At 40.8% G+C, this 18076-nt stretch overlaps 1 protein-coding gene across 2 annotated transcripts in view; it reads left to right on the plus strand.

The window, feature by feature from the left end:
- FAM161A (FAM161 centrosomal protein A) overlaps positions 1-18076 on the plus strand; it is a 33555-nt gene that overhangs the window by 8815 nt on the left and 6664 nt on the right. Inside the window, exons 2-5 of one of the 2 annotated variants that reach the window (XM_030877335.2) lie at positions 9643-9881; positions 12131-13297; positions 13639-13806; positions 15440-15539. In XM_030877335.2, coding sequence (XP_030733195.1) covers positions 9643-9881; positions 12131-13297; positions 13639-13806; positions 15440-15539 — 1674 coding nt within the window. The remainder of the gene's footprint in view (positions 1-9642; positions 9882-12130; positions 13298-13638; positions 13807-15439; positions 15540-18076) is intronic. The other variant, XM_030877337.2, reaches the window with a different exon arrangement.

The following is an 18076-nucleotide window of genomic DNA, read 5'->3' on the forward strand; positions in this document are numbered from 1 at the left end:
AGACTTGGGATTGGATCCCAGCTCTACTTACTAGCTGTGTGACTGTAGGCAGGTCACCTAACTCCTCTGAGCCTCAGTTTCCTCACCGAGGACAGAGTACCTGCCAGTTGCATCATCATGAAGTAACATGATGAATGTTCTAGCACTGTGCCTCAGTTTCTCTGTTTTTCACTGTTTCCCTGCTCTGGCAAACTTTGTCCTTATCCAGCCTTATGTCTCCCGTCTGGCTCACCTCTGCAAATTTTGTCTCTTCTTTCCCCCAGTCAGAATTAGGTATTCCTTCTGTGAGCTCTCATGGTCTCTGATATTGTAACATACATGGTCACTCATCTGTCTACCTGCTCAGCTGGGAGCAACTCGTGGGCAGGAATCAGGAGTTCTGTCTCATCCAGAGTCTGCTATCAATTATTTATCTACATGTCCTGTCCTAAACTAGCTGGAAGCTTCTCGAAGGTGGAGTTTTCATCTGATTTGTATCTTTCAGCAGCTAGCTGAGTGCTGGGTGTCTCTAAATATTGAATGAATGACAAAATTAACAAAGTACTTGTTCCCACAGCTAAGAAGGTAATGGTGAAGAACACATACAGGAACAGCAAAAGATATCAGAAAATTCTCTTAATTGAGTTGTATGACTCATAAAGCAATTCTCCAATTTATTTGGCAATAAATTTCTGCACACTGTTTCTACTGAAGGAAACTTGTTTTCCTTCGTTTTCTCTAAGTTATCCCAAGTGGTAAAACACTGGCCTCCTGTACACTGTTTTTAGCCCATTAAAATATTATATCTATAAATATTATTTACAACTGACTCTTCTGAATTTTCCTGGGAGACACTACTCAGATTTATTTTCTAGAGTCTTATCAGATTGGATCTCTAATTTTCCATTGGCAAATATGCTTTTTCCATTTTGAGTCTGTTTCAGGCACTAAGCTAAATTTAACGCCATGGTCAGCAGCCTTTTATGCATAGTATCATAAATAATTTCAGTTGTTTCTCACCTGAGAAAATATAATTTTTTTTTATTTGTGGAGAATATGGGGTTTTACCTCTTTAGCTGCCTCAGTTAAAAGAACTTTGAAAGGTATGCGAAAGGAATGAGGGGAAAAGATCAGTCATGCCCTTCTAGGCATGTATATAGAATACCCACCCTATGTGTTCTTGTTTTGTTGTCACCCCACAGTCCCCGTCACCGTGGGAGCTACTGCTCTTGGTGCCCACGGGAGCGGCTATTCCGGAAGTCCCTCCCACCTCCTCCCAGGCCTTCCTACTCCCTCCTGAGGTACCCGCCCTCCCCACCCCGCCTCCCGTACCGTACCCCTGCGGACATCCTGGAGGGCTTTTCCCTGGCTCCTTGATGAGCCCCTGAGAACCTTGTTCCCTCCATTCTTGCATTCCCCTGACTTTTCTGTTCCCCGCTCTTCTCTCCATTGGAACACCCACCCTGGGGGCCCACAGTGCAGAGCCCAGCTGTGGGCTACGGTTGCTTGGTTTGCAGCCCGAGGAACTATGTTCTTCGTCTCGGGTAAACCTACACTCAGAAGGAGTTTTTTTTGTTTTTTTTTTTAACACCTTTATTGGAGTATAATTGCTTTACAATGGTGTGTCAGTTTCTGCTTTATAACAAACTGAATCAGTTATACATATACATATGTTCCCATATCTCTTCCCTCTTGCGTCTCCCTCCCTCCCACCCTCCCTATCCCACGACTCTAGGTGGTCACATAGCGCCAAGCTGATCTCCCTGTGCTATGCGGCTGCTTCCCACTAGCTATCTATTTTATGTTTGGTAGTGTATATATGTCCATGCCACACTCTCACTTTGTCACAGCTTACCCTTCCCCCTCCCCATATCCTCAAGTCCATTCTCTAGTAGGTCTGTGTCTTTATTGCTGTCTTGCCCCTAGGTTCTTCATGACCTTTTTTTTTTCTTAGATTCCATATATATATGTTAGCATACGGTATTTGTTTTTCTCCTTCTGACTTACTTCACTCTGTATGACAGTCTCTAGGTCCATCCACCTCACTACAAATAACTGAATTTCGTTTCCTTTTATGGCTGAGTAATATTCCATTGTATATATGTGCCACATCTTCTTTATCCATTCATCTGTTGATGGACACTTAGGTTGCTTCCATGTCCTGGCTATTGTAAATAGAGCTGCAATGAACATTTTGGTACATGACTCTTTTTGAATTATGGTTTTCTCAGGGTATATGCCCAGTAGTGGGATTGCTGGGTTGTATGGTAGCTCTATTTTTAGTTTTTGTTTTGTTTTGTTTTGTTTTGTGGTACGTGGGCCTCTCACTGTTATGGCCTCTCCCATTGCGGAGCACAGGCTCTGGACGCGCAGGCTCAGCAGCCATGGCTCATGGGCCTAGCCGCTCCGCGGCATGTGGGATCTTGCCGGACCGGGGCACGAACCCGTGTCCCCTGCATCGGCAAGCGGACTCTCAACCACTGCGCCACCAGGGAAGCCCTCTATTTTTAGTTTTTTAAGGAAACTCCATACTGTTCTCCATAGTGGCTGTATCAATTTACATTCCCACCAACAGTGCAAGAGGGTTCCCTTTTCTCCACACCTTCTCCAGCATTTATTATTTGTAGATTTTTTGATGATGGCCATTCTGACCGGTGTGAGATGATATCTCATTGTAGTTTTGATTTGCATTTCTCTAATGATTACTGATGTTGAGCATTCTTTCATGTGTTTGTTGGCAATCTGTATATCTTCTTTGGAGAAATGTCTATTTAGGTCTTCTGCCCATTTTCGGATTGGGTTGTTTGTTTTTTTGATATTTAGCTGCATGAGCTGCTTGTAAATTTTGGAGATTCTTTGTCAGTTGCTTCATTTGCAAATGTTTTCTCCCATTCTGAGGGTTGTCTTTGTTTTTTGTTTTTTTTTTTTGCGGTACGTGGGCGTCTCACTGTTGTGGCCTCTCCCATTGTGGAGCACAGGCTCTGGACGCGCAGGCTCAGCAGCCATGGCTCACAGGCCCACTGCTCCGCGGCATGTGGGATCCTCCCGGACCTGGGCACGAACCCGCGTCCCCTGCATCGGCAGGCGGGCTCTCAACCACTGCGCCACCAGGGAAGCCCCTGAGGGTTGTCTTTTTGTCTTGTTTATGGTTTCCTTTGCTGTGCAAAAGCTTTTAAGTTTCATTAGGTCCCATCTGTTTATTTTTGTTTTTATTTCCATTTCTCTAGGAGGTGGATCAAAAATGATCTTGCTGTGATTTATGTCATAGAGTGTTCTGCCTACGTTTTCCTCTGAGAGTTTGATAGTGTCTGGCCTTACATTTAGGTCTTTAATCCATTTTGAGTTTATTTTTGTGTATGGTGTTAGGGAGTGTTCTAATTTCATACTTTTCCATGTACCTGTCCAGTTTTCCCAGCACCACTTATTGAAGAGGCTGTCCTTTCTCCACTGTATATTCTTGCCTCCTTTATCAAAGATAAGGTGAACATATGTGCATGGGTTTATCTCTGGGCTTTGTATCCTGTTGCATTGACCTGTATTTCTGTTTTTGTGCCAGTACCATACTGTCTTGATTACTGTAGGTTTGTAGTATAGTCTGAAGACAGGGAGTCTGATTCCTCCAGCTCCATTTTTCTTTCTCAAGATTGCTTTGGCTATTCGGGGTCTTCTGTGTTTCCACACAAATTGTGTAATTTTTTCTTCTAGTTCTGTGAAAAATGCCAGTGGTAGTTTGATAGGGATTGCATTGAATCTGTAGATTGCTTTGGGTAGTAGAGTCATTTTCACAATGTTGATTCTTCCAATCCAAGAACATGGTATATCTCTCCATCTGTTTGTATCTTTAATTTCTTTCATCAGTGTCTTATAATTTTCTGCATACAGGTCTTTTGTCTCCTTAGGTAGGTTTATTCCTAGATATTTTATTCTTTTTGTTGCAGTGGTAAATGGGAGTGTTTCCTTAATTTCACTTTCAGATATTTCATCATTAGTGTATAGGAATGCTAGAGATTTCTGTGCATTAATTTTGTATCCTGCTACTTTACCAAATTCATTGATTAGCTCTAGTAGTTTTCTGGTAGCTTTTCTAGGATTCTCTATGTATAGTATCATGTCATCTGCAAACAGTGACAGCTTTACTTCTTCTTTTCTGATTTGGATTCCTTTTATTTCTTTTTCTTCTCTGATTGCTGTGGCTAAAACTTCCAAAACTATGTTGAATAATAGTGGTGAGAGTGGGCAACCGTGTCTTGTTTGTTCCTGATCTTAGTGGATATGGTTTCAGTTTTTCACCACTGAGGATGATGTTGGCTGTGGGTTTGTCATATATGGCCTTTATTATGTTGAGGAAAGTTCCCTCTATGCCTACTTTCTGCAGGGTTTTTATCATAAATGGGTGTTGAATTTTGTCAAAGCTTTTTCTGCGTCTATTGAGATGATTATATGGTTTTCCTCCTTCAGTTTGTTAAAATGGTATATCACATTGACTGATTTACGTATATTGAAGAATCCTTGCATTCCTGGAATAAACCCCACTTGATCATGGTATATGATCCTTTTAACGTGCTGTTGGATTCTGTTTGCTAGTATTTTGTTGAGGATTTTTGCATCTATGTTCATAAGCGATATTGGCCTGTAGTTTTCTTTCTTTGTGACATCTTTGTCTGGTTTTGGTATCAGGGTGATGGTGGCCTCGTAGAATGAATTTGGGAGTGTTCCTCCCTCTGCTATATTTTGGAAGAGTTTGAGAAGGATAGGTGTTAGCTCTTCTCTAAATGTTTGATTGAATTCGCCTGTGAATCCATCTGGTCCTAGGCTTTTGTTTGTTGGAAGATTTTTAATCACAGTTTCAATTTCAGTGCTTGTGATTGGACTGTTCATATTTTCTATTTCTTCCTGATTCAGTCTTGGAAGTTTATACGTTTCTAAGAATTTGTCCATTTCTTCCAGGTTGTCCATTTTATTGGCATAGAGTTGCTTGTAGTAATCTCTCATGATCCTTTGTATTTCTGCAGTGTCAGTTGTTATTTCTCCTTTTTCATTTCTAATTCTATTGATTTGAGTCTTCTCCCTGTTTTTCTTGATGAGTCTGGCTAATGGTTTATCAATTTTGTTTATCTTCTCAAAGAACCAGCTTTTAGTTTTATTGATCTTTGCTATCATTTCCTTCATTTCTTTTTATTTCTGATCTGATCTTTATGATATCTTTTCTTCTGCTAACTTTGGAGTTTTTTTGTTCTTCTTTCTCTAATTGCTTTAGGTGTAAGGTTAGGTTGTTTATTTGAGTTGTTTCTTGTTTCTTAAGGTAGGATTGTATTGTTATAAACTTCCCTCTTAGAACTGCTTTTGCTGCATCCCAAAGGTTTTGGGTCGTCGTGTTTTCATTGCCATTTGCTTCTAGGTATTTTTTGATTTCCTCTTTGATTTCTTCAGTGATCTCTTGGTTATTAAGTAGTATATTGTTTAGCCTCCATGTGTTTGTATTTTTTGCAGATTTCTTCCTGTAATTGATATCTAGCCTCATAGCGTTGTGGTCAGAAAAGATACTTGATATGATTTCAATTTTCTTAAATTTACCAAGGCTTGATTTGTGACCCAAGATATGACCTATCCTGGAGAATGTTCCATGAGCACTTGAGAAGAATGTGTATTCTGTTGTTTTTGGATGGAATATCCTATAAATATCAATTAAGTTCATCTTGTTTAATGTATCATTTAAAGCTTGTGTTTCCTTATTTATTTTCATTTTGGATGATCTGTCCGTTGGTGAAAGTGGGGTGTTAAAGTCCCCTACTATGATAGTGTTACTGTTGATTTCCCCTTTTATGGCCGTTAGTATTTGCCTTATGTATTGAGGTGCTCCTATGTTGGGTGCATAAATATTTACAATTGTTATATCTTCTTCTTGGATCAAGCCCTTCATCATTATGTAGTGTCCTTCTTTGTCTCTTGTAATAGTCTTTGTTTTAAAGTCTATTTTGTCAGATATGAGAATTGCCACTCCAGGTTTCTTTTGATTTCAATTTGCATGGAATATCTTTTTCCATCCCCTGACTTTCAGTCTGTATGTGTCCCTAGGACTGAAGTGGGTCTCTTGTAGACAGCATATATACGGGTCTTGTTTTTGTATCCATTCAGCCAGTCTATGTCTTTTGGTTGGAAAATTTAATCCATTTACATTTAAGGTAATTATCGATATGCATGTTCCTATTACCATTTTCTTAATTGTTTTGGGTTTGTTATTGTAGGTGTTTTCCTTCTCTTGTGTTTCCTTCCTAGAGAAGTTCCTTTAGCATTTGTTGTAAAGCTGGTTTGGTGGTGCTGAATTCTCTTAGTTTTGCTTGTCTGTAAAGGTTTTAATTTCTCCATCAAATCTAAATGAGGGGGCTTCCCTGGTGGCACAGTGGTTGGGAGTCCACCTGCCGATGCAGGGGACATGGGTTCATGCCCCAGTCCGGGAGGATCCCACATGCCACGGAGCGGCTGGGCCTGTGAGTCATGGCCACTGAGCCTGCGCGTCCAGAGCCTGTGCTCCGCAACGGGAGAGGCCATAGTAGTGAGAGGCCTGTGTACCGCAAAAAAAAAAAAAAAAAAAGTTTGAAATCTGAATGAGATCCTTGCTGGGTAGAATAATCTTGGTTGTAGGTTTTTCTCCTTATCACTTTATATATGTCCTGCCACTCCCTTCTGGCTTGCAGAGTTTCTGCTGAAAGATCAGCTGTTAACCTTATAGGGATTCCCTTGTGTGTTATTTGTTGTTTTTCCTTGCTGCTTTTAATATTTTTTCTTTGTATTTAATTTTTGATAGTTTGATTAATATGTGTCTTGGCGTGTTTATCCTGTATGGGACTCTCTGTGCCTCCTGGACTTGATTAACTATTTCATTTCCCATATTAGGGAAATTTTCAACTATAATCTCTTCAAATATTTTCTCAGTCCCTTTCTTTTTCTCTTTTTCTTCTGAGACCCCTATGATTCGAATATTGGTCCATTTAATGTTGTCCCAGAGGTCTCTAAGACTGTCTTCAATTATTTTCATTCTTTTTCCTTCATTCTGCTCTGCAGTAGTTATTTCCACTATTTTATCTTCCAGGTCACTTATCCGTTCTTCTGCCTCAGTTATTCTGCTATCGATCCCATCTAGAGAATTTTTAATTTCATTTATTGTGTTGTTCATCACTGTTTGTTTGCTCTTTAGTTCTTCTAGGTCCTTGTTAAACATATTTTGTAATTTCTCTATTCTATTTCCAAGATTTTGGATCATCTTTACTATCATTATTCTGAATTCTTTTTTAGGTAGACTGCCTATTTCCTCTTCATTTGTTAGGTCTGGTGGGTTTTTGCCTTGCTCCTTCATCTGCTGTGTATTTTTCTGTCTTCTCATTTTGCTTACCTTACTGTGTTTGGGGTCTCCTTCTCGCAGGCTGCAGGTTCGTAGTTCCTGTTGTTTTTGGTGTCTGTCCCCAGTGGCTAAGGTTGGTTCAGTGGGTTGTGTAGGCTTTCTGGTGGAGGGGACTAGTGCCTGTGTTCTGGTGGATGAGGCTGGATCTTGTCTTTCTGGTGGGCAGGTCCACGTCTGGTGGTGTGTTTTGGGGTGTCTGTAGCCTTATTTTGATTTTAGGCAGCCTCTCTGCTAATGGATGGGGTTGTGTTCCTGTCTTGCTAGTTGTTTAGCATCGGGTGTCCAGCATTGTAGCTTGCTGGTCATTGAGTGAAGCTGGGTCTTGGTGTTGAGATGGAGATCTCTGGGAGATTTTTGCCATTTGATATTACGTGGAACTGGGAGGTGTCTTGTGGACCAGTGTCCTGAACTTGGCTCTCCCACCTCAGAGGCACAGCCCTGATGCCTGGCTGGAGCACCAAGAGCCTTCCATCCATACGGCTCAGAATAAAAGGGAGAAAAAGTAGAAAGAAAGAGAGAAAGAAGATAAAATAAAATAAAGTTATTAAAATAATTATTAAGAAAAATTTTTTAAAAAGTAATTTTAGAAAAACACAAAAAATGGACAGACGGAACCCTAGGACAAATGGTAAAAGTAAAGCTATAAAGACAAAATCACACACAGACGCATACACATACACACTCACAAAAAGAGAAAAAGGTTAAAAAATATATATATCTGTGCTCCCAAAGGCCACCTCCTCAATTTGGGATGATTCGTTGTCTATTCAGGTATTCCACAGATGCAGGGTACATCAAGTTGATTGTGGAGATTTAATCCGCTGCTCCTGAGGCTGCTGAGAGAAATTTCCCTTTCTCTTCTTTGTTCTCACAGCTCCCGGGGTTCAGCTTTGGATTTGGCCCCGCCTCTGCGTGTAGGTCGCCTGAAGGCGTCTGTTCTTCGCTCAGACAGGACAGGGTTAAAGAAGCAGCTGCTTTGGGGGCTCTGGCTCACTCAGGCCGGGGGGAGGGAGGGGTACGGAGTGCGGGGCGAGCCTGCGGCGGCAGAGGCCAGCGTGACGTTGCACCAGCACGAGGCGTGCCGTGCGTTCTCCCGGGGAAGTTGTCCCTGGATCATGGGACCCTGGCAGTGGCGGGCTGCACAGGTTCCCGGGAGGGGAGGCGTGGAGTAACCTGTGCTTGCACACAGGCTTCTTGGTGGCTGCAGGAGCAGCCTCAGCGTCTCATGCTTGTCTCTGGGGTCTGCGCTCAGAGCGTGGCTCGCGCCCGTCTCTGGAGCTCCTTTAAGCGGCGCTCTTAATCCCCTCTTCTCATGCACCAGGAAACAAAGAGGCAAGAAAAAGTCTCTTGCCTCTTCGGCGGGTCCGGACTTTTTCCCCGGACTCCCTTGCGGCTAGCTGTGGCACACTAACCCCTTCAGGCTGTGTTCACGCCGCCAACCCCAGTCCTCTCCCTGGGATCCGACCTCCGAAGCCCGAGCCTCAGCTCCCAGCCCCGCCCGCCCCGGCGGGTGAGCGGACAAGCCTCTCGGGCTGGTGAATGCTGGTCGCCACCGGTTCTCTGTGCTGGAATCTCTCCTCTTTGCCCTCCGCACCCCTGTTGCTGCGCTCTCCGCCGTGGCTCCGAGGCTTCCCCCTCCACCACCCGCAGTCTCCGCCCGAGAAGGGCCTTACTAGTGTGTGGATACCTTTCCTCTTTCACAGCTCCCTCCCACTGGTGCAGGTCCCATCCCTATTTTTTTGTCTCTGTTTTTTCTTTTGCCCTACCCAGGTACATGGGGAGTTTCTTGCCTTTTGGGCGGTCTGAGGTCTTCTGCCAGCGTTCAGTAGGTGTTCTGTAGGAGCTGTTCCACATGTAGATGTATTTCTGATGTATTTGTGGAGAGGAAGGTGATCTCTGCGTCTTACTCTTCCGCCATCTTGAAGCTCCTCCAGAAGGAGGCTCTTTACAAAGGGTGGTTTGGCTTGATCCTACTGTAGTGTATGGGTTAGTACATTATCTGGGAATCTAACCATCCTTTATAAAATGGATTAAACATTTATTTTCTGGCAACTCGGTCTCTCTCTCTTGTTCTTAATAAAATGTCATTAGGAGAAAATGTGCATAGGCCACAAGTAACTTATAATCTGTTATATGTACATAGTCCACAAATAACATATAACCTATTTAAGTGGACTTTTTAAAAAGCAGCATTGGGAACCAGTGTCAACTTAATTTGTCTTTCAATTCTAGACATCATATAACAGGTTTTTTCCTCCTACCAGGCTGATTTTAACACCAACATTTCTGGGGTAAATGAACAAAAACGTATAAGCTGTGAAGATTTTGTGGACCTTTCTGATATTTACCACTCTAATGAAGAGTACTTCAGGAAACTAGAAGAGCTGAAGGCAGCCCACATGGAAACTATGGCAAAGTTAGAGAAAATGTACCAGAATAAATTAAATTTAAAGGAAGTTCAGCTAGCAATCACCATGGAAGAAGCTGCTAGTGTCTCTTCCAGGTAAGTTTGTACATAATGTTATTTGTGGACTGTAAAGTAAAATGTATACTTAAAAGTGCAGAACAAAATTATTTCAGAATATTTTCTTTCAAATATCCCTTTGTGCTTTTAATGATATACAGAGGTGAGATTTTATTCAGATTGTTTGATGGCTTATCAACCTGTTAGGTGGCTTCTTGCCTTGTGGGTCATTTGGTGGCCCTTTGTTCTTTTCTCTCTGACCCACCATTCTTAGACATGTATCAGAATATTTAGTCTGGGCCATTTTCAAATGATAAATATTAAAATTTAACTTTAAAAGCCCTTTTTTAATAATATGTGGATTAATATGAGCTCAGTAAAGATATAGTACAGAAGGTTCAGAGCTAAGACATAGATCCGATTTAAGTTTTCAAAATGGTCATTTTTGCCATAAACTTGCTTCTTTTGAAACTTGAGTTGGTCAGCTCTGATTGTGCATCTCCTGTGTGCCAGACCTTGTCTGGGCACCGGGGAGTCAAAATCAAGATGCCCTCAAGGAGGTCAAAGACTAGCTGAGATCCAAACACACAACATGGTGTAACAGAGTGTCATAGAGACAGAGGAAGAGCAGTTGATCATGTCAAGGTGTCAGTGGAGGGATACAGGCATATCGAGTGTCGTATCTGAGTTCAGTCTTGAAGGAGAAATAGCTGAAGCAGATGTAGGAGGCAAGGAGTGGCCTTCTAGGCAGCAGGAACCATGTGTGCCAAGGCATGGCACCGTGCGAAATCACCGTGTGTGTGTGAGGAACTTCCCGTGATTGGATCTTTTTTTTTTCCTTGTGCTGGGTCTCCGTTGTGGCACACAGGTTCTTCTTCGTGGCAGGTGTGCGGGCTTCTCTAGGTATGGCGCGAGGGCTCCAGAGCCCGCAAGCTCAGTAGTTGTGGTGCACGGGTTCCCTAGTTGCAGTGCGTAGGCTTAGTTGCCACGAGGCATGTGGGGTCTTAGTTCCCCCACCAGGGATCAAACTCGCATCCTCCTGTATTGGAAGGCAGATTCTTAACCACTGGACCACCAGGGAAGTCCCCTGTGGTTGGATTTTTTTTTTTTTTTTGGCTGCATTGGGTCTTTGTTGCTGCGCACGGGCTTTCTCTAGTTGCGGCGAGTGGGGGCTACTCTTCGTTGTGGTGTGCAGGCTTCTCATTGCAGTGGCTTCTCTTGTTTTGGAGCACAGTCTCTAGGTGTGCAGGCTTCAGTAGTTGTGGCTCACGGGCTCTAGAGCGCAAGCTCAGTAATTGTGGCGCACAGGCTTAGTTGCTCCGTGGCATGTGGGGTCTTCCCAGACCAGGGCTCAAACCCGTGTCCCCTGCATTGGCAGGTGGATTCTTAACCACTCTGTGCCACCAGGGAAGCCCCCTGTGATTGGATCTCACTTAAGAATGGTGACGGGGTAGGGAGAGGCAAGAGGTGAAACTGGAAAGGAAGGCAGGGGCTAGTCTTGAAGGGCTTTAAAATCTAGACTTTTCTTTTTTCAATTAAAAAAAAATTTGGTGGGGCTGCATTGGGTCTTCGTTGCTACGCACAGGCTTTCTCTAGTTGCAGCGAGCGGCGGCTATTCTTCGTTGCGGTGCACGGGCTTCTCATTGCAGTGGCTTCTCTTGTTGTGGAGCACGGGCTCTAGGGCGTGTGGGCTTCAGTAGTTGTGGCACGTGGGCTCAGTAGTTGTGACTCGTGGGCTCTAGAGCGCAGGCTCAGTAGTTGCGGCACACAGGCTTCAGTAGTTGTGGCACACGGGCTTCAGTAGTTGTCGCGTATGGGCTTAGTTGCTCCGTGGCATATGGGATCTTCCCGGACCAGGGCTCGAACCCGTGTCCCTTGCATTGGCAGGCGGATTCTTAACCACTGCGCCACCAGGGAAGTCCCTATAATTTAGACTTTGTAACAATGACAAATCATGGGAAAGTTTCAGGAAGGAGAGTGATTTGATCAGATGTATGTTTTAAGATGGTGACTCTGGAAAATGTGTGGAGAATTCAATAGTGATTAGACCCAAGGAGCCTCTGCTGTCTTAGGTTCCTGCCCTGTAAAATGAGGGAGTAAAACTAGATCATTTATCGGCATCTCCCAGGCTCTGTTCTAAAAAAAAATTGATAATTTTCACAAGCCCTATCTAGCTCCTATTTTCTAACTGATTTTGCCTTGATCTTAGAAATTATGTAGTTCTTAATCTTTATATTTGGTCACATGCAGCTGAAAGAGTAACCTAATTATTCTTCTCATTTACTTAGGTCTGTATCAGAAAAGAGCTCCCATCATCCTGTTTCATTAATGACATCAATTTCAGAGCCTGATTTAGGTCAGTCTTCCTCTTTGATTGTGTCTTCCTCTGAAGATGAGTTGCCCAACGTAGAAAAAGAGTATTCTGAGAAAAGCAGAATGATGACCTATGCTAAGGAGCTCATCAACAACATGTGGACAAACTTCTCTGTTGAAGATTATATTCAGTTTGAAGATGCTGACTTGCCAGCACTCGAAAAAAAAAAAAAGAAGCCAAAAGAATGGGTGCCAAAGATTACAGTACCTGAGCCTTTTCAAATGATGATTAGAGAGCAGAAGAAAAAAGAAGAGAACATGAAATCTAAATCAGATATTGAAATGGCACGCAAACAGCTCAAGAAACAAGAAGAAGAATCAGAGTGTAAGAAAAAATTCCGAGCCAACCCAGTTCCAGCGTTCGTCTTTCTCCCCCTTTATCATGATATAGTCAAGCAAAATGAAGAACGGAGGAGGTCTATGAAGGAGAAAAACAAAGAAGCTCTTTTGGCCTCGCAAAAGCCGTTTAAGTTTATTGCAAGGGAGGAACAGAAGCAAATTCGGGAAAAGCAGCTGAAAGACTTTTTTAAGTCTAAGAAGAAAACAAACCAATTTAAAGCCAGACCGATACCTCGATCTACTTATGGTTCAACTGTCAATGACACATTAACAGAAGAAGAGCTCTATAGAAACATTAGGACGCAGCAGAGAACCCAAGACTTTTTACAGAATTCATCCCCTCTGCCTTGTAGTCCAGCTCGCAGAAGTTATGCTACAAGGAAGCCCAAGTGTCCTGAACAGGCTGAAAAGTCCAAGTGTAAACACAAGTTTAGGTGCCAGACTGCTGATACTGAAGACCTTCCTGAGAGATATAAGAAATATCACTCAGAACAGAAGTGTCCAAAACCCCTGACAGTCTGTGAACCATCTGACCTTCATGCAGCCTCACATGCATCCACTGAAAGAGAGAAAATCTTGGCAGATATTGAAGCAGATGAAGAAAATTTAAAAGAAACACGTTGGCCTTATCTGTCTCCAAGGCGCAGGTCACCAGTAAGAAGTAGAAATGCAAAACCTGTGCCTTGTAGCTGCAACCCTCCCATGCCCACGGTGTCCTCCAGAGGAAGAGAACAAGCCACAAGGTAAATAACTGATGCAGCACTGATTGACTCGTGGTTGCTCCATTGATTTTGTATTGGGGAATTTGAAACTATGACGTTATTTTATCTGGTAACATATTTTACTATATAATATAGAAAATTTTGCCAGAGGGTGTTCTTCTAAGAAATGAATGTATTTTCCATTTTATGAATCTTTGGGGATAGAAAAGGTTACAGTCACCCTATTGATTTTCTAATTACAACTCAGATCCTTCTCAGAAGGTTGCCCCTTGTTTTCAACCGTTGAATTATCCCGTGTTGTCTTTGCTAAACAACATTCTCATTGGCTTAAAGTGAATTAAGCCTTAGTTTGTTGCCCTCAGGAGATCACTTGAGGAAAAGAAAATGTTGGAAGAAGAGAGAAATCGGATCCTAACTAAGCAGAAGCAAAGAATGAAAGAATTGCAGAAACTCTTGACAACCCGGGCTAAGGCTTATGACTCACATCAGAGTTTAGCTCAAATGTCTAAACCCAGAGTAAAATCTCTCAGGTATCATGAGAGAATCCTGACCCTCCAGATCATTGGTTTTCAAACTTTTTTTGAATCAGTGGACCCCTCAATATATGAAAAAATTAAGAATAGTATTAGTATTTCAGTTTCTGGATTCAAGTTACTATCTGTTACTTATAGTTAACTTACACACACACACACACACACACACACACACAAACACACACACACACACACACACACTCATACTCACTCACTCACTTCGTGGTGAGAACCAACATGTATACTGACTCCAGGACCATGATGCCATGTTGATGAACAGAAAAACATGTGGCCATGGTTCACAGTTGTAATCTTACATCAGCATCTAAACTTTTTCTTTATATTATTTTTTATTGCACAGTGCAATATTGAGAAAAATCTTGATTCACACAGATAAAGCTCTTTTTAACAGCTTGCCTTGTAATCTCAGAATATTCTTCAACAAACAGATATGTCAGAGAGCTTTGTTCTAAGGTCTGCATGATATCTGATAGCACAAATTAACACATTGATGTTAACATCAGTTATGTGGTGTGTCAGTTAACACCTGTGTTAAGGTTTAGTAGTATGTATTACATGCTGCAATTCTGCAGTACAAAGTTTGAAAATCAGTGTTCCAGAGGAACATTTTTATGTTGCAACATAAAAATGTTCATGTTTAAGTAGTAAAATATCTCCCTCAAAGCTGGGTAAGTAATATGATTTATTAATTTTTAATCTGATTTATAAGTATCCCCAAATCTATATTTGCTTTTAATTATGAGTGTTCCTTTTTAAATGTATATTATGTATAATAATTATTATATTCCTTTGTAACAGATGTTATGTATACATTCCTTATAATGTGTATCAATGTAATTCATTGATAAAAGGAGCTTGATTTGATGAACTTGAGCAAAATATTTGTTAGAAATATACTAGTCATCCTTAGAAAGTAAACGGGATTTTCCATAATGCTAAATTGTGTATAGTTAAGCATAATTATCATTTTATGGTATAATTATTTTTTCTAATCCATGAAGTCTTATGATCTTGGTAGAATTAGTGTATTTTACATAGAGAAAGTCGCATAATTTAATTTATTATAGGATCTGGTTCAAATAGTAAGTATACTTACAGTGAATTTGTGTATTTTGGTTCCTGTTCCTCTCTATGTGGTATTCCCATAATCCCCATTTCTCCCCTGCCCTGCTCCCATTTAATTCACTGTGCCATCAACCTATAGGAGATATCATTTAGGGGAAAAAAGAAGAGCAAGGTCTTGTTTTCAGAAGAAATTCCTTAAAGAGAAGATACCAAATTTGGACCAAACTTTTTTGGTTTATAAATACTTATAAATGAGATAAGAGGGCATTCATTTATCTCCTCAGGCCAGTTTGAAGCCACTGAATCCATTATGCTTTGAAGATTTCAGGAACCTCAAAGTACCCAGACTGTTCCCGGCATGTAAAATGTGTGCTCTCAGAACCTAGAACTTTTATCCTGCATTCCATAAAAATTTACCAGTCTGGGAAAGAAATTGTGATAAACTGTGCTCATGACTTAATTTCTGATTTGTCATCTACGCTAAATGTTATATGTGCAAATTCTTATTTCTTTTAAAAATTCCATTCCTTTTATTTGATTTTAGAAAGAGTGAAAAAGAAAGGATGAGAGAATACCGACGAGAACTAGAAGAAAGAGAAGAAAAATTAAAAAACAGGCCGCTGCTATTTGAAAGAGTTGCTCAGGTTGTGTTTGTTGGAATTTGAGAGCTATTGTCAGCTTTGTTTCTTTTTTTTTTAACATCTCTATCTCCTAATTTTTATGGTCCATTTTTCTTATGTGTTATATAATTTACTGAGATAGTATTATTTCTGTGACAGCTTCATCACATCAGTCAAGTAAGTAGTTTTGCTTAAATCTGAGCATTGAATCTTGATGAGGCTCGTAAGCTTGATAAAGAACATGCTGCTAATCCAATCATTTTCAAAATAATAGTTTCACAACCTGTTTTTAATGGCTAGTACCAACTTGGCCAAATACTAAGGTGAGTTTTGGAAGTCTTTGAAAAATTAAAAAATGAAACAAAATGGCTAATTGAATCAGATTTATTCCTGCCAGTTTTTTTTTTTGTTTGTTTTCTTGGGATAAAATTGACATATAGCAGGTATAAGTTTAAGGTATACAGCATAATGACATACGTATATTAGGAAATGATTACTACAATACGTTTAGTTAACATCTATCACCTCGTATTGTTACCAAAAAAATTATTTTTCCTTGTGATGAGAACTTTTAGGACCTACTCTCTTAGCAGCTTTCAAATATGCCACACAGCAGTGTTAGCTGTAGTCACCATGCTGAACGTCACACCCTCAGTACTTATTTATCTTATAACTGGAAGTTTGTACCTTTTGACACCTTCATCCAATTCCTCCAGTAACCACAAATCTGATCTCCTTTTCTATGAGTTGTGTGTGTGTGTATTTAGATTCCACGCATAAATCAGATCATATAGTATTTGTCCTTCTCTGTCTGACTTACTTCCCTTAGCATAATGCCCTCAAGGTCCATCTGTATTGTCACAAATGGCAGGATTTCCTTTTTTATGGCCGAATAATATTCCATTGTGTGTGTGTGTGTGTGTGTGTGTGTGTGTGTGTGTGTGTATATCACATTTTCTTTATCCATTCGTCTTTTGGTGGCCATTTGGGTTGTTGCCACGTCTTAACTATTGTCTATAATGCTTCAGTGAATCGACATAGTGATTTCATTTTCTTTAGATAAATACCTGGGAGTGGAATTGCTGGATTGTGCAGTAGTTCTATTTTTAAGTTTTTGAGGAACCTCTATACTTTTTTCCATAATGGCTGCACCAATTTACTTTCCCACGAACAGCACACAAGGGTTCCCTTTTCTCTACATCCTGACCAGCATTTGTTATGTCTTGTCTTTTTGAGACTAGCCATTGTAACAGGTATGAGGTGATATCTCAGTGTGGTTTTGATTTCATTTCCCTAATGATTAGTGATGTTGAGCACCTTTTTACGTGCCTGTTGGTCATTTGAATATCCTCTTTGGAAAAATGTCTATTCAGATCTCTTGCCCATTTTTAAATTTGATTATTTGGTTTTTGCTAATCACTTGTATGAGTTCTTTATGTATTTTGGATAGTAACCCCTTATCAGGTAGATGATTTGCAAATATTTTTTCCCATTCAGTAGGTTGCCTTTTCATTTTAAAATTTTTGCCTTTTCATTTTGTTGATCAGTTTTTTTAAGTGAGTCTATAATTTTTAGTCTTATCTACAATTACCGAAAGGACTTCCTTTTTTTAAAAATTGAAGTATAGTTGATTTACAATGTGGTATTAGTTTCTGGTATATAGCAAAATGATTCAGTTATATATGTATATGTGTGTGTATATGTATACTCTTTTTCAGATTCTTTTCCATTATAGGTTATTACAAGATATTGAATATAGTTCCCTGTGCTATACAGTAGGACCTTGTTGTTTATCTGTTTTATATAAAGTAGTGTGTATCTGTTAATCCCATCTCCTAATTTATCACTCCTCACCCAATTTGGTAACCATAAGTTTGTTTTCTATGTCTGTGAGAAGCACTTCCTTTTTATCAGAAAAAATACTTTGATCCTATGGACGATGAATTCTAATTTTACTAGATTTATACTCAGTTTTACAGTCTTTCCCTTAAGAGAAATTTGTCAATTTCAGATGATCTTCCCCTTTGTGTCCATGAGGGAGGGGCTCCTATGGGCGACATGGTTTAACAATGGACAAAATCACTGGAGGTTACAGGTGCTGTGTTGTGAATTTCAAGCTGTTACATTTGGAGCTTCCTGCCAGCAAGTGTCTGGGACAGATGAGTGTCCTTATAGGACTGCCCATGTCAGTGACTCACTGAGGACAAAGGACGTGTGTTATGGGTAAATCTACATATTACAGCCTCTCAAAGTTATGGGAACCCTTTACTGACTGATTTGGATATAATTTTATGTAATGCTTTTCATTTTAAGGGATGGTGTTTTTTTTCATATCTCAGTTTCAACTTTAGGGGAAAAAAATTATCTTAAGCTGTTCTGTGTTACTCAGCATAAAGTGATTGACTTTCGCCTCAAAGTAGTTATCTCCAGCTCCCAACTGCAGGCTTTTTTTTTTTTTTTTTTGCGGTACGCGGGTCTCTCACTGTTGTGGCCTCTCCCGTTGCGGAGCACAGGCTCCAGACGCGCAGGCTCAGCGGCCATGGCTCACGGGCCCAGCCGCT

The sequence above is a fragment of the Globicephala melas genome, chromosome 12, assembly GCF_963455315.2.
Source record: "Globicephala melas chromosome 12, mGloMel1.2, whole genome shotgun sequence".
In the NCBI taxonomy this organism is placed as follows: domain Eukaryota; kingdom Metazoa; phylum Chordata; class Mammalia; order Artiodactyla; family Delphinidae; genus Globicephala; species Globicephala melas.